The following is a 22,997-nucleotide window of genomic DNA, read 5'->3' as shown; positions in this document are numbered from 1 at the left end:
ATATTACGGCATATATTCTCACCCTGAGTGTCATGTAAGCTCAAAAAGGCAACAGTTGCAACTTCGACAGCTTTTATTGAAAGTCAGAAATGCAGCCACACAATGTGTGGCGGCAGGCAGAGGAGAAAAGCTCAGCTGGGAAAAAGAATCGGTGTCGGTCTGGCGACTGTTGGAGCCTGATCTTTAAAGAGTTAAATGGCAAAGCTAATGAGCACTTGACTAACAGAAGTGTGCAGTGACAGGAGAACAGAAAAGAGCAGACACTCTGACCTTTACTCACGCAGACTAAAAGTCAGAGGGAAGCAGCTCAGAGACAGAGAGGCATTACAAAGATTTACTGTGTCCACCCTGTTCATATAAGTCAAACTATTGTAATTGAGGTGAACTGATGGTCTAAACGCTTTCTGTCATGGCTGTCACTTTAAATCAAAGAGATCGCCATGGTTTCTCTCTCCCAATGTCTGTCGAGACACGACCCAACCAACCATTGAGAGAAGTAAAGAATAATGGAGGTCAGGAGTGTGACATCAGTGCTAAGATGGCCAGAAAGAGGATCAGGGAATAGTCAGTCCCTCCAGGATTTCGCAATGTTGCGATCGCGCCAATTCACGCAAATTCAACCAATCACCGCAAATTTGGTGCGACTCGCAATTTTGACCAATCACTGCAACTTTTCCGCAAATTTTACCAATAACCTGAAGTTTCCCACGACTTCAACCAATCCCAGCAGTCCCACGTGCACTCTGAGAGCCAATGACCAAGCGGGAGTGAGAACGGGTTGATCATTTCCTTGTTTGTGATGAAGACGAGACGTGTGTGACTGACTCGAACATCTCACATTTCACACACCAACAAAACGTACAGCGAAAGACCGTGCAAAACATTTCACACCGTCCTGCCAACCTGTATACATTTTAACATTAATGTACGCTGTAACGATTTTTCTCTCTAAAGTTGCTGAAAGCTGCTGCTGTTTCAATCCTGTCGGCTCTCTGCAGCGGACGGGGCTGCTCAGTTCCCCCCGCAACTGACGCACGCACACACACTAACACACACACACAAACACACACACACACACACACACACACACACACAGAAACACACACACTAACACACACAATCACACACGGTGGATGCAGGAAAAACCAGAGATGAGACGACACGATGACCTAAATTGAGGACAGCTAAGCTCGTTATTGTAAGTGCAATGATAAGTTAAAGTCCAATAAGTACTTCTAAGGAATGGGAATGCAAGAGATGCTTGGAGAGGACTTAACACTATGATGGGAAGGAATCATAACATAGCACCTCAGTGTGAAGACCCTGTCAGTCTCTCCAATGATCTGAATGTCTTCTATTCTAGGTTTGATAAACATGACTTCAGTGGCAAATGTGAGCTTGCCTGTGAGGGGATGAGAGCTATGCCCGTGACACTGAGGGAAAGGGATGTGACTTTAGTCCTCCAGCGTGTTAACCCCCGCAAGGCCCCTGGACCAGATGGACTCAAGGGAAGGGTACTGAAAGAGTGTGCCACTCAACTGGGTCCAATCTTCACCCAGCTATTCCAGCTGTTTCTTAACACCAGTTTTGTCCCTCAGGCCTGGAAAATGGCAACTATTATTGCAGTGCCTAAAACAACACGCCCTAAGTCACTCAATGACTTCAGACCCATTGCCCTCACCTCTTTATTATGCAAGCGCTTGGAGCGTCTAGTGTGCAGAGAACTAAAACTGCAAACGTTTGAGCTCATGGACCCAATGCAGTTTGCTTACAAAGCCGATCGAAGTGTGGAGGATGCCACTCTCACTCTTCTAGAAAAAATACACAGTCATTTAGACAAGGCCAAAACATACACCTGTGTACTTTTTATGGACTTCTCCTCTGCATTTAATACTGTTCAGCCACATCTTCTCCTGGGACGCCTAAATTCCCTGAATGTCATCCATAGTCTCATCCTATGGATTAGGGAGTTCCTGAGGGAAAGGCCCCAGCGCGTCAGTATGAACAATACCATCTCTGACTGTCTTGTCCTAAACACCGGTGTCCCACAAGGGTGTGTCCTGTCCCCCCTTCTGTTCTCCATATATACCAATGAGGTCAACTACAACAACGATGAATCTATACATTTAATCAAATATGCAGATGACATGGCCCTTGTTGCCTGCCTACAGGATGCCAACAGCCCTTCCTGCTTTCATCACATCAACCATCTTGTCACCTGGTTTGACAGCAGTTACCTTGACCTGAATGTCAGTAAGACCAAGGAACTGTGCTTTGAAGGAAAGAGGGGAGCAGGCAACAGAGAAATTAACTTCATGCCCATCAACATGAAGGGGAAGGAGTGTAACAGGTCAGTAATTTTAAATATCTTGGGACAATTATAGATGAAGACCTCAAATTCCAACTTAATGCAGACTACATCTATAAAAAGGCAAGACAGCGCCTCGCCCTTCTTGGGAAAGCTTTAACACCAGCAAGCACACCATGACCATGGTGTACAGGTCACTCCCTGAGCATGCTCTCACGTTCAACATCACCTCCTGGTATGGGAACCTCTCAGTCAAACATAGGAACAAGCTGGTTCAGGTGGTAATCCAAGCTAGCAAAATCACAGGAGAAAAGCAGTTACAACTCCACACTTTATACAGCCGTTCCATAACACAAAAGGCTATCCAGGTCTTCAATGACCCCACCCACCCCCTCCATCCATCTTTTCAGCTATTGCCATCTGACAGGAGACTGATGGTTCCAATGGCCAGGAAAAACGGGTACAAGAGGTCATTTGTCCCTGCTGCTGTGTTCATTCTGAATCAAGGCAAACTCAAATAACTCCTCTTCCTACTCACTCATGCACCACCCAGTCAGGGTGACGATGATGATGAGAATGATCAAGACTGAGAATTGTATTAGTATTTATTCATTCATGTTTCTTTTTTTCTAATTATTTATTTTACATCTTATGTAACTACACAACTTAACTTATAAGTGTCTGTGTGCTGTGTTTTAAGTATTTTATGTTGCCAGAGTGCCAAAGATGAATTTCCAGTGTATGTAAATTCAGTGGACAATAAAGTTTTTATCTATCTATCTATCTATCTATCTATCTATCTATCTATCTATCTATCTATCATTCAAACAATGTTGATAAATCAAAAGTATACCATTAGAAGCTAAAAAAAATAACACTGAACTGAAATTGATTTTAAACAAACAAAAACACAACAGTATGGTGTGTCATCTCTTCACTTCACCAGCATCCCTCAGATACGGCACATTAAGCTGTGACAGCCATGACAGCAATGATACCAGAGAAAGAATGATGAGACTACGTCTACACTAAAGCCATTAGATCTTAAAGTTTCTACACACCCACGCAGATGTTTGCAAATGCTGTGGCTGCTTAGATGTCAGGTGTAGAGCTGTAATCGGGCCTTAAAAGTTCGGCCCGACAAGGCCCGAGACCGACAGAATTCGGCACAAGCCCGACAAGTACATTTTGATTGACAGCTTTTTAAAAGCTGAACCTCATTTACAGCCCGACATTATTCAAATGTGCGCATCGAAACGCATCACCTGACCGCTCATTTACCACGCAACCCGGGGTGCAAGCCCAAGCCCGGCCCGAACCCGTGTAAAATGATAGAAATTAAGACCGAACCCGTCGGGTCTGTCAGGTCCCGTCGGTAAATATATGGCAGACATTTTGACGAGTCAAAGAAAGAGTCCGAAAAAGCAGAGGTCTAAATAATAACATGTCACCAAATTCTATACTAAGAAGAACACGACACAGAAATGCCTGTTCATTTCCATCCATTCTGGAGAGCATGTTTGCAGGGCTCCATATCGGAGTGTGACAAATGAGGCTTAGTGAGGACGGAGGGACAAAACACAGAGGAAAATATGTTTTCAGAATTAGCTGGCTGAATGTGAATGTCGTCTTTTTCTCAGATTAATTGTGACATACAGTAAGTAGCCAAGTACAGCACGCCCCTGACAGCCTGGCTGGGCCTGGCTGCTTCTGGCCACCTGGAGCAGATGGATGGATGAAATGGGAACACATGACTGTTTCATCATTAAGAATGTACTAGTCTCGGATCGCCAGCCCTGTGGAGTAAGGTCTGGCTCCCCCACACATACATTCTGGGATAGGAGAAAACAAAACGTTCTGGGTTGTTTGCATTTCTTTAAACCAATCACAATCGTCTGGGGCGGCGCTAAGCTCCGGACACAGCAACGGTGACTCTGCTAAATAGTCTCAGGAAGGAACTTGTTCTGGTGGAACATTTGCACCCCACAAAAGAAAACGCCACATACATATTAAATGAAGTTAACTGTTGACGCAATACAGTAAAGTATTAAGTATTAAGCTATTTAAATTAGCTGATACATGGTTAAACCTCATTAGCTCTTACCAGTGTATCCCCATTTGTACTTCGTCCACAGCAATCCCACCAATCGGTCCCAAAACCTCCCAGTTAGAAAGGAAACGCCCTAAACATATTCTTTGTAAATCTTTACAATCATCCCCGAAAGAACCAAGCAGGTCTGCCTTGTTGCACCATCCAAATCTTCTTCAAAAGTTGACATTTTCAGTGTGCTTGCTAGTTCGGAGGTTGCTGTTGTTTCCCAAAGAGAATGGAGTTTGAGAACAACAACACACATAGAGCGAAGGTGAGGGACATCCGTTGCGATGTCAGGCAATTATACCTGAAATGTACTTCCATTGATCCAGACTAAGGATGTACTGATATTCCATCAGACAGCTACAGAGAGACAGACAGGGTTAGAGAGAGGGAGAGACAGTGAGGCTGAAAGGAAATGAAGAGGCAGACAGGAAGAAGACAGACAGACAGGCACTTTAAAGGAATGCAAAGGCAGATGGAAAGGCATGTAACAGACAGGCTAATATAAGTGCCAGGTCCAGAATAAGCGCTGGTCATTTGCATGAGAATACAAAGTGTGGAGGGTAATTTCAGCAGCCTGATAACATGTCAGTCTGACAGAGTCCAACAGGAAGCTAATGAGCTCAATGCAGCACTGACAGCAGCAGCAGGCTGGGAAACACTGAGAGATCTACAAGTTTTTAATTGCCATACTGCAAAAGGGCACAAAAAATGATGATTAAACCTTAGTTTTTCTTATTTAAGATCTTTAATGCACAATTTGCATTACAAATTATTAAACACTTTCCAAGGTAACTGTAATATGTCTTAGATATTTCATATATTTATCAGCTAAAACTGACACAAAACAAAAGTCCAAAAAGTGGATTCCATGATTGTCACAGAAAACTGTATGTGGCAATGCTCATTTCGAGAAGTCCACAGAAGTTGAGGGGAGCTGCAGAGTCAGGTGATAATTGTCATGGTAACACTGTTCCCAAGGTCCAGAACGACCTTTCAATCTCAACTTTTAAGCCAGCATGGAAAAGAAGTGTTGTAGCCAATTTAGACGTGCTGCGTGCGTGTATTATGTGTATTGTGTGTGTATTGTGTGTGTGTGTGTGTGTGTGTGTGTGTGTGTGTGTGTGTGTGTGTGTGTGTGTGTGGTAGGTTTGTGTGAATGGTTTGTTCGCTACGTCACCTGTGTACCTGTGTGTATGTGTGCTAAGAGGTTAAAAAGGGAATCCCAGGTGAGAAGAGGAAGAGGGATCTGGGAAGCCACACAGTTTTTCAACCTCAGCTGTGTGCGAGTGATGTTTTCAGATCTCGTCTGCTCGTTGTTAATCTTGCAAACTTTTTGTAGGTGTTTTTAAAAGCATTTATAAAATAAAGGATTAACCTTAAGACGATGGCGGACCTCATTATTTGCACCAGCAAGCGTTGGAAATGGTTTCAAATTCCCTCCAGTGGCATTTATTTGTGGTCAGATTGCCACTACAAGAAGTCTTTATCTACAAATCTGTGACAACTTGATATATCTGCTGATAAGGACGGTGTGATGCAATCGCGAGCTAAAGGATATCTACTGAGTCCGATGTGTTGTATTATTCTGTTCGTTGAGAAAATTCGCAAAACGAGAACAAGAAAACGTTGTCAAGCAGTGAGGAGGGTTTTGTGGTAGTCTGACTACATCACTTGGACGGCACTAGTCCCAACAACAACTAACGAATGAATGACATTAGCAACAAACTATCGTTTGGCTGCCTAAAGCACAATCACTACAGTCTAATCTTTCGTACGTCCTTTGTTTTGCGATCATACCATTCCCGATTCCAAGCTGTTCTGCAATCACCTGCCACAATTCTTTACTTGGTTTGTCGTTTGTGGCGCTTTGTGCTGGGAGCGTAAAGTCATATTTATTCTTATTCTTTAATTCTTACTGAACAAACTGATCAAGAAGGCTGGCTCCGTTATTGGAGGCAAACAGGAGACATTTGAAACTATGGTGGAGAGGAGGTCACTGAACAAACTGTTATCTATCACACACACACACACACACACACACACACACACACACACACAGACACACTGGTCCAACAGAGGAGTACCTTCTCTAAGAGGCTCGGACAGCTTCGGTGTCTCCCTTACCGCTACAAGAAATCATTCCTACCACAGGCAATACAACTTTCTAACACTTCATCACTGATTGTTAGATAAGACTCATATACATCACAATACTGCACTAAGTGCAAATTGCACAAACATAGATTTTACTTACTTTTGTACATCTTTATAAATACTATTTACGTAGTGGTATATTTTTATTACTAACTTGTATATATACGTTTGTTCATTCTTTCCTTTGTAATTTTTGAATTTTCTGTTTATTATTTCTTGTAAATTCTGTATGTGTGCTGTGTGTCTGATATTTTTCTGCTGTAGCACTGACATTTCCCAATTTGGGATCAATAAAGTCTATCTAATCTAATCTAATCTTAAACGTGCAACAATTTCGGACAAAATGTACTGACTTGGTGTACAAAGGTCTTTACTGCGATGGAGTTTACAGTGGAATTTTTCAGAAACCACGCAGGACAATTAAATATGGAAGTCAGTACTACTAGTTGGCCGTTGTTAAAGTCCCAATTCACAGGTTCCCATTAAAGTTTAATTACACCTTCAATGATTGATTGCTGTACGATAATCATGTTCAAGTCCATTACAGCATAACTGCAGTGGCGTCACTGAGAACTTTTTTAGTGCAATGCAAATGAAAATGTGACGGCGGACAGAGTGAAACTAATGACTACAGCAGAACACAAACTGTACAGAAGAGGGACAGGGACAATTCAGATTAAGGAAGAGAGGAGGAGGAGAAAAGGAATAGGAGAGACAGAGAGGGATGAGGAAAGGAAAGGAAAGTGAATTGAAAAAAGAAGAGGGTGGAAAGCAAGAGAGAAATAAAAAAGATAAAAAGTGAAAAGGGGAAATCGCTCATTCATCCTTAAGGTCCCTGGTAAAAGGCCATTCATCTCCAATCAATAGACTATCAGGGCTTTTTATCCACTTGTAGTGTCAGACTCTGAGCCAGCTGTCCTCACTGTGATCAGCTACATCAGGTCACAGTCTGGAACACAATGCCAGGTCCTCTGGTCTCACTGCAGAGGGAAACTGCTGCTGGCTTTTATAGTGTCTGTTTAAAAATAGGTTACATGAAGTTATTGTTTCCCTTTGGCAGAGTTGCAATGATAAAACAAAGTGTTACCATCACAAGTCAGTCAGACAAGTAAACAAAAAAAGTTCTGCTCTCCTCATGGCCATGGACAACAATGATTGGATGGATCACAATCCCATTTTGTAGAAACATTCCTGGTCCCCAGAGGATGAATTGTAATAACCATAGAAATAAAATGGATAGAAAGGCCATTTCCATTTCAATCAACAATGCTGAATGGTCAGAGCGGCACCCATTTTTATGTGTACCATTGCCATGGTAATGTATAAACTATCGTATAAACCGACTCCCGGAGAGTCGCGGAGGTGATGAGGTTTTGCAGTTACGGAATAACGAGCAGTGGTGTAGTAAGGTTAAGGCTGGCTACACAGTGGCTGCGTGGCGTGAGCATGGCGTTTCTGTTGCGTGTCAGTTGCGTGGCGGCTGCGTGGCGTTTTCTGTCTTTCCACACCAGAAAGGTGTCTGACGTGACGCTACTGCTGCTAGCCTTGTCTGTACACATGTTGTTGCCCATAAACATAAACATAAATATATACTGACCTGACTACAGCAAAGACAATGTCGGCAGTGTTGACGGCAAAATAGGCTACAGAATATTTCGTTCTGTATTGACAGGTGCAATATTTGAAAATCGATAATTATTAATTTTTTTTTAATTACATTTATATCTGCATTTATGTCAAAACCTAGAGACTTTCAAACATCAAAATGTCATTTATTAAATGAATTTGTGTCAAAATGACATATAAACATCTTTTTCGTATTCTATTTTGCCTGGAAACGCTTCCAACACGCTTGCGTGTCACGTGAAAAATAGGCATTGGTCCTATTTCTAGCATGCACGTGTTTTCGAGCCGCGCCTGAGACGTGCGTGTCACGCAGGCAGTGTGCAAGCTCTAACCTGTTAACATGAAGCCGAAATAAAAACGCACACGCCACGCAGCTGACACGGTCATGCCACGTAGCCAGTGTGTAGCCGGCCTAAGAGGCAGAGAGCCAGCCGCTAAATGAACATAATGTTTCCGCCAAAGCACATTGCTATCGCCAGATGAGTAAGTTAACAGCTTAGTGTATTGTCACCATGACAACTAACAACAAACGCTATTTTGTTGTGTACCAATCAAATGACCACGGCAGTCCAATGTTCTTTCTATCCATTTTATATCTATGCTAATAACTTGTTCCATTGACTTTTCATCTAGTGTCATCATCAGTTCAAAATGTGTCCACTACTTTAGTTTAAGATCAAATACCTGTAAAACTAATTACATTATCATCAGCCTCAGCTGTGCTTTCTGTTTAATGCTTATTAGCACATGTACTAATATGATGAACAATCTAAAAATTACACCTGCTAAATCAGCTTTTAGCATTGTCATTTAGAGCGTGTTAGCATGCAGACGTTAGCCTTTAGCTCAAAGCTCTGCAGTGTGGTCGCAGACTCTTGTTAGAAAAACTGTACCATGGAAGAACACAGATGGTCCAACTTTCACAAAATCCCTCTACAGGGCTAACGTTCTGTTTGGAAGCCAATTCATTACATTTACATAATATATAAAGTCGGCTACACATGAAGTGCAATGAAGTGTGGGTGGTGAAATGTGCTATGATATACAAAGGTGCATCCCATGTGAAAGAACAAGCGATTCACCTAAACATTACCTGGATAATTCTGAATGTGTGTAGTGTTATAGATTCCAGCTGTAAGGATGACGTGATGCTGTGTAGGGGATATTCCAAGACTCTGATAATCTCTGTACACTTAGTGGGTAAATGAATTGAGAGCAAAGCTGCTCCTCAGAGAACAACTGGAGGAGGCATAACGTTAGCAGCAGCAGCAGCAGGAGATGGAAATGAGACAGAGACGTCCATTGATTTCCTTGGCGAGCAGATGGAATCACTTTCTGGGATCTTGCACCGTGAATGTTACTGAGGAGGAAATGTAACACACACAGCTTTCCTTATCTACCCGCTAAATGCTAGAGCTAGATTAGGAGATGCATGAATATTACTGTCATAACTGTTGAGCCACTCGAACCTGGCATGCCAAAACACGTGTTTATCAACTTCGATATTCAATGGAAAATAATCCCATAATGAAATAGCACAACGTGGTCTCAGCACAGCGCTTTAAAGCCGGAAAGTGGAGTTCACTATGTGGCGAAAACAAAACACTTTGACCCAGGAAATGCTCTTCGCTCTTCGGGAGTATTTTAATCCAGATTAGTTAAGTCGTTTTGGTGCCTAAACTTAGCTGTCACCGCTGCATGACACTCACTTTTTCTGGCTAAACTCCGCTACCACGGCCCCTGACAGGCCCGTCCTCACAGTCACCTGTTGGCGGCTAAACAACTGCGGCTGGTAGCCGGCGTCCTGGAGCTCTGTAGCAGCTAAATACAACCTGCAACGGCCGCTATGATTTTATCCTTCTATCACTATACTGTTCATATTACAGCACTACACTTAAAATAGGCTACTTCTATTTTAGGTATACAATTAATATATGGTCTAGGCTATAGGTGAAGTAGATGATCACTTTGAGGGGGGGGGGATGCATTTTGTTCCCACCGGGGATAAAAATAATTGAGCAGAGGCAGGGATATGTAGACCAGAAAGGGGGAAATCCTGCGCATCCCACCCGGAAAATCGCATCCTGGTCATACTGTTTATCACCAATCTGTGGTCCGATCCAGGACTTAGCCAAAAAATTTGATTGGTGAGTGTCATGCGGCGGTGACAGCTAAGTTTAGGCACCAAAACATCTGAACAGTTAGACACCCCCCCTGGCCCTGATTGGTGCATCTAAACAGGGTGGATTTTTGCAAATCACACTACAGGCTGTAGGTGGAGCCAGAGGAGCCGGATTTCTTTTTAATTACCTGCTTCATGTGGTTCTACTGGAACATAGGGTCAGTTTCAGCAAATATGACAGAAAGTTAGTTTTATAACTCTTACCTAATGCACCTTTAATAAAGGGACCAAGAAATGTCAGCAGCATTTCAGTCGACTGGCTTCAGACCAGTAGGTGTTAGCAAAGGGCAAACGGTGAAAGTTTTTAAAGTCTTTACTACATTAGCTAAAATATCTGTGCAACCTTCACGTCCTCCTACTTGTAATGTTTTGGCAGTTCTGGAGGTGAATCAAATCTTCAGTTGCAGGTTGAAGTAAAAGCTAAGCTGCTGGATACTGTTACAGGTGCTGCAGATACATGCCAGTACCAAAGCGGAGAGCTTTCTCAATCAACCGTTACCAAAAATCAATGTCAGGTCAGAAAACGAAGAGCAGCGTGGCAGTATTTTGCGACAGAGTCTCGATGATTAAACAAACTGAGGCCTGAGCAGTGTTTTGCAGGCGCAGCTTCTTTTAGTTTCCCAGGTGGTGAAAATCATTCAGATCCAGATTAAACCCATCTCGCCCTCCCAGCTGATTCTGGGCTTTAATGTGAAGCCCGTTCCCTGCAGAAAGCTCCATCTTCATTTTATCAAAGCCTCACATCCGCATCCAGCACAGGACTCCCTGCTGGGTTCTATGTTGAGTGAAAAAAAACATTCACATGTATCCTTCTGGCATAAACCTTCAACACAAACAGCATCTATAAAGAATGAAGATGGGACGAAGCAGCTATTGCTTGTTCTTTCTTTTAGTCTGTCAGACGTCATTTTAAACCTCTGTCTCTGTGAATCCGGTGAAAATATTCCTGTTTGTTGGGTTTTGTCTCCTGAGTTTAAACAAAGTCTCTTCTCCACTGAGCACAACTGCAGCAGAGACGCTTGTTACCAGCACCGCTGCTTCCTCTCTATTGCCTCTGTTTGACTCAGGTAAACCTCCCATTTCACTAGACTAAAGGAGAAGCTCACATCCCCTCTTATAAAAGGCAATATACGACAAAGGCAGTATAAACATGATTCCCTAATACCCTGGCAACAATAACAATATTAAGGTGGCCATATTATGCTCATTTTCAGGTTCATAATTGTATTTTGAGGTTTTACCAGAATAGGTTTACATGGTTTAATTTAAAAACACCATATTTATGTTGTACTGCACATTGCTGCAGCTCCTCTTTTCACCCTGTGTTCAGGTCTCTGTTTTAGCTACAGAGGGAGACCTCTCACTGCTGTAACATCTTTGTTGGCAGTTGCACATGCTCAGTAGCTAGGTAAGGATCACATCATCTAGCTAGTTGTTTCTACAACTTCAGTAGTACAAAGCAGGATTAGCCAGGAGACTTCTTCTAAACGAGGGTACACTTCCAACTTTGTGTGGAATACCTGCAGAACAGGGACATGGAAGTAGTTCTGTTGTAGATTATGGTGAACTAGTGTGTGTTGTAGCAGTATTTTGCCATTCAGAACGAGCTAGCATGCTACGGTTAACCACCTCGTTTCGGCTAGTGACGTAGAAAATCCTGCCGATTTTGACCAGCTCACCCGGAGACTGAAGGCAGGACACATTCAGAAACCGTATCTCACTCTAAACAGCATGGATGGATTTTTTCCAAGTTTGTATGCGTGTGGAAGCACCAGAGACACAAAATAACACCCCAAATCCCAGAAAAAGTGTTTTTTTTTCATAATATGGGCACTTTAATAATAATATGACTCCAGCCCAATCAGATACTTGTGTATACTGTTGGGGTCAGCTGCAGAAACTCTTCCTCACCGTCTCTCCTGTTGAGTTTGGCGAAGCCCGGTGCGTGACTGCTGGACAGCTGGGACGAGCTCCTGAAGGACGATGGCGGCAGGTTGGACACCAGCGCGCTGTCACACACCTCTGTCAACCAATCACAAAGCAGAAAAAAAGCACACTTAGAATTGGATATGCTGTTTAGAAATAATTTCTGGAAGGAGTGAAGAATTTTCGCTGTCTGTTTGTATGTATGCCCATTGTTATGGTCAGGACAATTTGTCACATTTGTTGTCAATGTGCAGTGGCTTTAACCTTTGACCTCTTTGTTACTGGTACCTCCATTGTTGCTGTTAGAGAAACTCAAGCTTTTCTTATAGTTTTGTTACTCCACACATTTAGCAATGCACATCTATAATATTTTCACTCATGATGGAAATAAAAAAAAAATGCAGCAGAACCAGTCTTTTTTATTCCACACATTCTTCTTCCTACACTACCCACAATGCAACTTGATAGTTGGTCAGAGATGCGGCTGTGTTACGCTAGTAGTGACACTTCCAGCTGCTAACTTCAAGGTGAGATCAGGATGGGGCTATATAGATTTAATAAGCTTACTTCTTTCTAACTCCACACACATTTATTGCATTTTCAAACATCATCATAGTCATCAGCACCAACTCGTTGTCACTTAAGGCAATTTATCAGACTTCACTCAGCTTTTTTTACGTTGTATGTTAACTGTGGATCTTGTGACTTATTTTTCATGACATAGTTAACATCTTACATTGTGTTCTGCTAAGTTCTTGATAGAAGCAAACTCTGAATTACATGATACTGTGACAAGGAATATTCAGGTAAAGAGCCTCACCTAGAGTTTTTTGGGAAAGCCTTGTACTAAAGCTGTGTTGGAAACCGTTCCCTCATTAACTCACTCACTATTCCTTATGTAGTGTTTATTAAATAGTGAACAATTTCAACCCAGTCTCATGGCAGTTCGTGGAATGTTCACGTAATTTAATCTATTGATTCGTGTACACGGACATGTTTATCTCCTTTTTTTCGTGATGGTCAGCATGTTTTTTACAACCTGATCTCACAGAATTCTGTGAATTGAACACGGCCCCTTAAGTTAAGGAAAAGGTCGTGGGTGGGCTTACGTTTCCATGACACGCGGGACAACAACGGGACGGTTGGGTTTAGGAAACGTGACACACGGGACATGATCCCCGGTCTCCTGGGTGAAAGTCCTGTGTTGTTTGACCCATGCACCCCTCCGACCAACCTTCCTATGCGGATTTTCCGTAGTCGCTCTTAATGAATGGTTTGAAAAGATGGTTTAAAAAAACGCGCTGACCATCACAAAAAAAAAGGAGATAAACGTGTCCGTGTACACGAATCAATAGATTAAATTAGGTGAGCATTTCACAAACTGCCGTGAGACTGGGCTGACAATTTAGGGAACGGCTAAACCAGATTTCGGACACACACTAAGACTATCGTTGCGTCAGTAGATGCTCCAGTATTGTGTGACGGAGGCGGGCTCGCCCAGCATCAAACAAAAATACTTCTAATATGTCCCTGAAACAAACCGAGCACCCAGGAGAATAATAAAAGGGTATATTGATGATGTATATTACATTCCCACTGTTTAAAAACAAAAGCCCACTCCATTTTTCCTTCTTCTGCTTCTTCTTCTTCTCCTCCTCCAAGAAAACAGGACCGCGTTGCATTGTGGCATACAGGAGAAAAATGTAGGGTACATCGTCTGTATGCTCAAATTAGCTGTGCGTTGTGGGTATTTTACAGTGGACTGTGTAGTGAATGAAATTAACCGCGGGGAATTTCGAACACCACTACAACACACTGGCTGCGTGGCGTGAGCGTGTCAGCTGCGTGGTGTGTCCATTTTTATTTCGGCTCCCATGGTAACAGGTTAGAGCTTACACACTGCCTGCGTGACACGCACGTCTCAGGCGCGGCTTGAGCCGCGCCGAAAACATGTGCATGCTAAAAATAGGACCGATGCCTATTTTTCACACGACACGCAAGCGTGTTGGAAGCGTTTCCAGGCAAAATAGAATACGAAAAAGATGTTTGTATGTCATTTTGACATGAATACATTTAATAAATGACATTTTGATGTTTGAAAGTCTCTAGGTTTTGACATAAATGCAGATATAAATGTAATAAAAAAAAAGAATAATAATTATTGATTTTCAAATATTGCACCTGTCAATACAGAACGAAATATTCTGGAGCCTATTTTGCCGTCAACACTGCCGACGTTGTCTTTGCTGTAATCAAATCAGTATATATTTACGTTTATGTTTATGGGAAATATACATGTGTACAGACAAGGCTAGCAGCAGTAGCGCCGCGTCAGACACCTTTCTGGTGTGGAAAGACATAAAACGCCACGCAGCCGCCACGCAACTGACACGCAACAGAAACGCCATGCTCACGCCACGCAGCCACTGTGCAGGAGCCCTAACTGTGTTGTAACGTGATACATGGCTGTAGTAGAAAAATTAAAGCATTCATTATTAGTCACATTACAGTCACCCTAATTAGCGCCGTTGTTAGCTTCCCAACAAGTCGATTTGTTTTAAGTGTTTTGTACTTAATACAAGGATTTATAATTAAAGACGGACCTTCTATCAAACTCTAACCACAGTATTTCTACGCTCGCACACATTTCAGAATAGCGGAGAAGGCTGAACAGAAGTACCAGAACATTTATGATGAGAGAATGCCATCTGGGCGTCGTTTCTGCCCACCCCTTCTGACCAAGAACAGATCCAAATTCTCTTTTGTACCACAAGCCATATAAGCTTTAAATCAGTCAAAATAAGCTATATGTCCAGCTGGCCTGGTCATACCCAAGGGTGTATAGTGTATTGTAGTGTGTGATGTATGTTCTCCATGTTCTGTCGGTGTCTGATGTATGGACTATTTGTTTGTATCATATGTCTGATGTCCTGTCATGAAGTGCCTTGCGACCGTGCCGCAAACTCAACTGCCCCACGGGAACAATACATTTATCTACTACTAAAAGTAGATGAAAAGATCTTCTCCAGAGTGAAATCCACAGCTGAGTGGTTCAGATCAACAGTAGAAACAGGCTGAGGACATCCCATTATCAGACTGTAGATTATTACTCTCCATCTCTTAGCCTGAGAGAATTGTTAAAAACAGTGAAAATGATCTGTGCTAAATAACCACAGCACAGCTTTCAACTTGACCATTGTGCTTTTCAGCTTTTACCCACTGTCATTTTAAAAGATAATGTAATACGCAAAGATAAAGATGCCTTTAGATCAAAATCTTTTCTATCTTTTCATAGTCGTTCCTATTGAATCTGTGGATACGAGACCGTGAGTGTCAGAGCGGAGTCTAACCATTGAGAAGCAGGTTCCATGTTCCCCAGGTGGAAACAGGGCTGTCAGCTGTTAATAGCACCATATCAGATGAATGAACAGGGTAATAAAGTGGATGAATGAATGATGTAATCACGTGTTATGGAGATGAATGGCGTCCTGACTGGCTCATTACAGGCTGGATCCTGACGGAGACCGATCACTGTTGTCAGGAGAAACCCCCACATTTCACACTTTAATGCTTTATGGATGATCGGCTGCAATAAAAACATAATTTATTATACTCTAATGCAATAATTAATGTTAATTGGGCTTGTTTTAATTGACTTAAATTAACGCAAGTTTTTGGTTTTTTATCAAATTGGATCACGGGGATGTGTTGCTGCAGAGAAATCATTTACTTAACAGCAAAAGACACACGGTAGAAATACAGAGCAATATAAACAGATTCATGAACGTCATCATCTCAATAAATATTCACAGCTCTCCTCTCGAGCTCCAAACTGTAAGCTAAAGCCAAACTAACGCTGCCTCCATCTGAAGCCTCTCTGTTACTGGCTGTTGTTCTCCAGCGCTGAGATAAGAGCCAATTACTCTGAGTCACACCGCGGTCCGATCACGGCCCACAACTCCGACAACAAGGCTTTAGCTTCGATTACCCTGTCAACATTAGGGTACTTCATCTCAACAGCACACGGTCTTCATCTGCCTCTCCATATCCACCACGGCCTGATGATTTCACTTTTTAAAAGAGCAATAACACTCCATTTGGAGGGTCACCTTTTAACCTGTCTCTTTTTTAACAAGTTACATTATACAGCTGTCACATCAGCATTAGATTTTGTTCTAGCTGAACTGTGATACGTTGGTATAATTATATTATTTAGTGACAAAGAACACATTCCCAAATAAATACATTGTAGAGGCCAGAGGTATGGCAGCGTAGCCTAGAAATCTAGACGCACCCTAGCGGCAGCAAATTTAATTTGCAGCCAGGGGGGTCTAGGCACTCTCCGTTGGCTTGCGAGTTGGAAAAAGTAAACTCTGGTCAGGCCAATCACATCGTGTATAGAGTCGGTAGGCGGGCTTATGGCTGCTGCTGCTGGCGAACAGCGGTCTTCTGGAAGACTTGGAGTTAAGCTTTTCTTTGAGAAAAGAACAAAGAATGGCACTGAAGTCATTCTTAAAAAAGGAAGATGTGTTCGGAGTTTTGCCGACCGGATACGGCAAAAGTTTAATCTATCAACTAGCTCCGCTACCTTCTTCGTTGCTCTGGTTGGTTGTAACGCTATCCTATTGCGTGCAGAGGGAATTTGAAAGATAACCATCGGATTGAGCCCTGCCAATGGTGAGTTCCCAGACCCAACATCTTGATGTGGGTCTGGCTTGTAAGGCTAACGGCAGCGCATTGCACTCCCAAAAGATATTTTTTATTGCATCGTCACATTGAGTACTGAAAGCTTTTTGACCAGTAAGTCCTTTCGGTGTATTACAGCCAGCCTACCACCACGGCGCTCGGAGCGGGGTTTCTGGATGTAAACATAGTCGTGTTGTGCAAGATCCCCATTCTTTACATATTATGACAGTCTTTAACGTTAGATGTGAGATGGTGTCAGACTTTAGTCTGTTCAAAGTCTTCTAGTGTATGGTAGGCACTATTTTTTTTTTTTTGTTACATAATGCAGCTTTAAGAAATCTAACATCAAAAGTTGCATATATGCATATGAAGAGTTTTACAGTACAGCTGCTTGAATACATCAGAACGCTCAGCTTGGCCTCAGTGACACCGCACCTCTGAATAGTTTCTCTTTGATGATGAAATTATCTGGCAATGACTGAGTCTGAAGTCTATAGAGGGCAGTTTGTTGCAGCCTATATCATTCAGAGTCCTGATATACAGTCAAATAACACTTTACAGTCAATCTTTATTATTTCAATTGTTAGTAATCGAGTAGTCTATATCGACAAAGTTTCATTTAGGGACCGTTATGGAATGGACCACCGGAGGAAAATAGGGGAGGGTCATGTCTTTTTATTTTATGCTGAGGGGAGTGTCATCCAACATTTTTTAGTCTGGGTGGGGGGGTCACCCAACTTTTTTATTCATGAAAAGAGCAAAATTTCAAAGTGGCTTGTTTGGTGCATATTTATCCATGTAGCTCTCAGTCTCGGCCCCCTAGCAGATGGTCTGACCCCATACACGGAGTTTGCTGGGGGGGGGCAGGAGGAGCACTGCCCCCTGGTGGCTCAAACAGACAATTGCATTGTTTAAAAAATGAGTGGAATAATTACATCTGGCAAGACCAGATATTATATAAATATCTTAAATAACACAAAACAACTAAATGGTGATAGGTAATACATCAGATTTCATATACTGCTTTAGTAAAAATAATATTACCTGGCTGACGATGGGAGCAGCAGGACGCAAAAAAACGAAAGTTACTGTTGCACTAGTCTGGACATCTTGCCGTGCCAACCTTGCAATAAAGGTTTCCTAAATGCCATGTATATAAATGTGATGTCAGCTTACTAATTGATTGCGGGTTTTGTGTAGATTTGGACTTTTATGCGTTTATTCCACTTTGTTTAAACGGCGAAGTGGAGAGGCCTCATTGACCTGTTTGGAGCTGGCTGGTGAATGTGACGCTCGTATCGGCCTTGCTGGATACACCGTGACTCTGTTTGTGGATCTACTGATCGCTGTGGATTACTTTTTTTTCATGTCATTGGATTACGGCAAAATAGGGATCTTTTTTTCTCAACGTGTCTTAACGTTTTATGGTGAGTTTGGAGAGGCATCTCAACAGACTGTAGGTCCAACACTGATTGTTCACTGTTACATTTTAGTTGAATTTAAGCGTCTGTCTATTGCGTTCCAAAACAGCCGTGCCGCGATTGGATTTCATAAGGGCGAATTGTTAAATTGTTACAATGTAACTTAAAATCTGCTTTAAAAATAAACATATATGTTTTGGAATATAATGTTCAGCATCGGCAGCTTTACCTAAAATGCTAAAATATACAATGACGAAGCCTAGTGCCAAGTCCATAGCAACCGGTGTTGGTTAGCCTATATCCCAGTGTCCTTTGCTGAATGGTCTCAATGTTTTATTGTTTTATTTCATATGAATACTAGTTTACTAGAGGAGTAACTTAGTATCTGAAGTAATGCAGTAATGCATGAACTGTGCATTTAGTTTCCATGCTTATTGTGTTTCCACAACAATGTTAGTAAGTAAATCTACTGAAATGGCCACCACACCATAACAGAGGAGTGGGATGTATAAGATGAGAATGCAGAGGTTAAGTCGTATACGTCATGGCTGTAAAAATTAAATGGTATCTGTACTTCTTTGCTAAGTGCAAACTTGCACGCAAGGAGAGGGTCATGCCTCTTTTTCAAATCATTTTGGAGGGTCATAGGAAAATTATTACTGACGAGGGGAGGGTCAAGTCTTTTTAGGTTAGAGGTCACAAAACTCCTCCAGTGGCCCCTTAACTAAATAACGAACAGTCCCTTACGGGATTGTTCCGGTTCCGCCCGAAGATTTTCAGCCAGATGTCCCTCACCTTCCGATTTCTTTGTGTTGGCATTCTCAATTGGGGAAAACATCCTCTGAGATAGAACCGACAGTCAAATTTTATTTATCTTTTTTTGAGTAAAATGTGGTCTTCACTTCACAGCCATCTGAAGGCCTGCAGTTCTCACTTCCTCTGAAGCTCTTCCTGATGCTATTCATCCTTGCAGGCTCTGACCTGACAGACTCTGGGGGGTGGGGGCTCAGCGTGAGGAGCAGGTGAACTACAGTAGTCTTAAGAGGTGAAATGAAAGGGAGAGTGCTGTAATCCCTGAGGAGATAATGTGTGGTGAGAGCACAGCCTCGCTGAGGTAAAGAGAGCCGAGCCATTTAAAAACACTGCGCCGCTTTCTCTTCAGCTGAGCTTTGGCATTTCACATCCCTGACATTGTGACCAGTGGAGCACAAACACAGGCGGCTCAGAGGAAAATAGAGCTAAATGTTGAATACCTGCTGGACTCTGCAGCCGCTGAACCTCCACACTGACCCTGGCTGTGTTGGACAGAGAGCCTTTCTGCATGTTAAACCACTGCAGCTTCATCCTCCGCACAAACTCCAAAACAAACGCACCTCCTTTCTCTTTCTGTCAGCCTCAACGTCTAATCGAGGGTAAACTTAGAACAAAAGTTTTCCTTTGACATTTATATTTTAGGCACCCAGGTCAACAGCAGAAGAAACCACAATTCCTCAACAACGGACGATATTAGACAATACGTGGTTACACTTTACTTGAAGGTATCTATATAAGAATGACATGACACTGTCATGAACGTGTCATAAACACTATAAACAAGTCATAAACGTTTATGACATTACGCTTCTTTTAGTAAGTGTCATTCGGTTTTTGTCATGACAAGGCCAGAAGGCAAAGCTCTCGATCTACCGGTCAGTTTTCGTTCCTACCCTCACCTATGGTCATGAAGGCTGGGTCATGACCAAAAGAACGGGATCCAGGGTACAAGCGGCCGAAATGGGTTTCCTCAGGAGGGTGGCTGGCGTCTCCCTTAGAGATAGGGTGAGAAGCTCAGTCATCTGTGAGGAGCCAGTTGAGGTGGTTTGGGTATCTGGCTAGAGGCGCCTCCCTAGGGAGGTGTTCCAGGCACGTCCAGCTGGGAGGAGGCCTTGGGGAAGACCCAGGACTAGTGGAGGGATTGTATGTCCAATCTGGCCTGGGAACGCCTCGGGATCCCCCAGTCGGAGCTGGTTAATGTGGCTCGGGAAAGGGAAGTTTGGGGTCCCATGCTGGAGCTGCTACCCCCGCGACCCGACCCCGGATAAGCGGACGAAGATACATACATGGATGAAAGTTTTGGTTAGGGTTAGGGTTAGAGTTAGGGTTAGGGTTCATGTGTCATGACTGTGTCATGACAGTGTCATGTGTTTATGACAGTGTCATGTCAGTCTCATGTAGATACCTTCAAGTAAAGTGTTACCCAATACGTTTTACTTCAAGACAAAAGCCCTTCCAAGCAAGTCCAGGGAGCAACATTTATGGAAGGAATATGTCATTCTGAGAAGAATTTCAATGAATAAAGGAATATGGAGTGACTCTGCTGTCCAATCTCTACTGAATTGTAGAATAACAACATTATCTGATGTAATACTGGCCAACAGAAAGAGATTCAGCCTCAGATGTAACAATAAAGAAGTCACACAAAACTTGATCACAAAGGGAAGGAAACCATTAAGACATGACATTTGACTGATGGGAAATATCTTTTTATTTAAATCAAATATTATCGCAGACACCCATCACTCACCCTCTGGCCAATTCATCCATTCATACTTAATTAACTTAACTTGTAATAATTTTACTGATATGACAAATGGTGAGTTTGACAGCACTTTGACCAGGCTCAAACAATTTTTTTTAAAGTCTCTGGAGGTTTGAGGCCTTCAATCAACAATGACTACGTTTCCATGCACATAATATTATAGTTTTTGCCCTCATTCCAAAAATGACAATATTCCAACTAAGCTGTTTACATGGTTAATGAAAATGAATGGTCCACCAATATTCATGTTTACATGCAGCCGTGCAAAACAGTATTTTTTAAAAAGTTTACCAGCGGTGGTGGACTTGTTTGACCCAGCAAACACAGCATCCCTCTTTCATTCCTTCAAACAGCTTCTTGAAAATGGTCAGCGTAGCGATGTGTGCGCATATCCAAAAACCTGTTGATATCCAAGTCTTTAATAATGTTTAAGTAGCTTGAGCATGCATCTCTACCAATGGATTCACTTACACTGTTGGCTGTTTGGTTTGTGTACAACAACCAAAGCAACACATAGAGCTGACCGTGAGCTGTAAACTGGCCGTAAACTTTTGCAAACTGCAGTACAAACCCAGATTGAGATGCAGATTCCGAATGCGCTGTATACATGTCCAAGCCTCTAAAACCCGAAAAATACGGGAATATCCCACTTGTCTTAATCGGAAAATGCTATATTCAGAAAAAGGCCTTATTTGTAATTTCCAACCGGAATAAGCTGTTTACATGACCTGTATCAAATTCAGAATAATGTCATATTCGGAATAATAGTGGAATATTGACATGGCAGACTATTACTATTACACAGTGAGGGAGAGCACAGCTCGTTCACCTGCATTCTCCCCTTCTTTACTGTTTCGCTGAATAACAAAGCTTCTGCCCACAGAGTCCAGGACGGAGCCGGAGACCCTGAATACCGATGAGCTCCATCCATCAGCTCGACAAACAGCAGTGAACAGAAGCAAAGCAAAGTAGACCCTCTGTGGCGCATGGTGGCGCTTGCAGCTGCCTGTACAACTCCCGATTGTTGGATCGGTGCGCGAGTCATATCTGTCATATGTCTGCGCCTGTGAAATGATAGATTTGCTCGTGAGCGCACTCGCAAAACAGACATAATCCTGACGCCATAAATTTCCCATCTTACATGAAAACTGTCAGATTTCAGTGAATAGAAAGCAGAGAGGATCACAAAAAGTGTCAACCTGGAAATATATGATAAGAAGTTAGTATTGTGTGTTTTCTATTTCCTAGGTGCTTGATTCTATTCATGGATTATCAGATACAGACACAAAAATCCAAAGGATCACATGGTAAAGTAAAAAAAACAAGTATGTCCAACGTGGTCCACTGCCAACGTCCCACAATGCTTTGAAGAACTGGTATCCTGCCACTCGTTCTCTCAACAGACACCTTTGGCTGTGAAACTGAGACTCACAGCACTTTCCCCTTCTCACTGCTAACGACAACAGGAATATGTGTTCCTTATCTCCAATTCTTCATTAAACCGCTGACACAAACTCCAGCATAATGTTCAGGTACGTGCACACATAGACATCAAAAGGGGCTTGATATCGCAGTACTCACTTTCCTAATTATATGCAGATTTTTGCAATCCGTTCGATCAAAATATTATGTTAAATCACGTCAAAAACTGTAGCGAGTCTGGTGTCGTGGGGTGGCCCTGCATCGAACATGCAGAGCAGCATTCACACACAGCGAGTCTGCTACGGTGTGGTGGCCCTGCATCCCAGCAAAGACTGGAGCGACTGAGCTGCCCCCCCCCGAGCCTCTGAAGGTGAAGTCAGTTTCCCCAGGTGAAGTTTAAACACACGGTTAATTTAAAGTTACATTTGTAATAAATGTAATGTATGCTAAAGGCGAGTCAGCATCAACAACTATTACGTTAGTCTATTACGTTAGCCAAAAGTCAAATCGCCCCCTCGTGATTTGTAAGAGCATTCTGCCCTTTGATTAGTTTTGATTTTAGTAAAGACAAGAACAGCATAATACAAAATATTACA

The 22,997-nt window shown here is 42.5% G+C and overlaps 1 protein-coding gene across 1 annotated transcript in view; it reads right to left on the bottom strand.

The window, feature by feature from the left end:
* LOC116044902 (contactin-associated protein-like 4) overlaps nt 1-22,997 on the bottom strand; it is a 206,537-nt gene that overhangs the window by 151,187 nt on the left and 32,353 nt on the right. Inside the window, exon 2 of the mRNA XM_031292425.2 lies at nt 12,280-12,390. Coding sequence (XP_031148285.1) covers nt 12,280-12,390 — 111 coding nt within the window. The remainder of the gene's footprint in view (nt 1-12,279; nt 12,391-22,997) is intronic.

This window comes from Sander lucioperca, chromosome 9 (genome assembly GCF_008315115.2).
Source record: "Sander lucioperca isolate FBNREF2018 chromosome 9, SLUC_FBN_1.2, whole genome shotgun sequence".
NCBI classification, from domain to species: Eukaryota; Metazoa; Chordata; class Actinopteri; order Perciformes; family Percidae; genus Sander; species Sander lucioperca.
The sequence above is the reverse complement of the archived record's forward strand: the minus strand, read 5'-3'. Positions and strand labels throughout refer to the sequence as shown.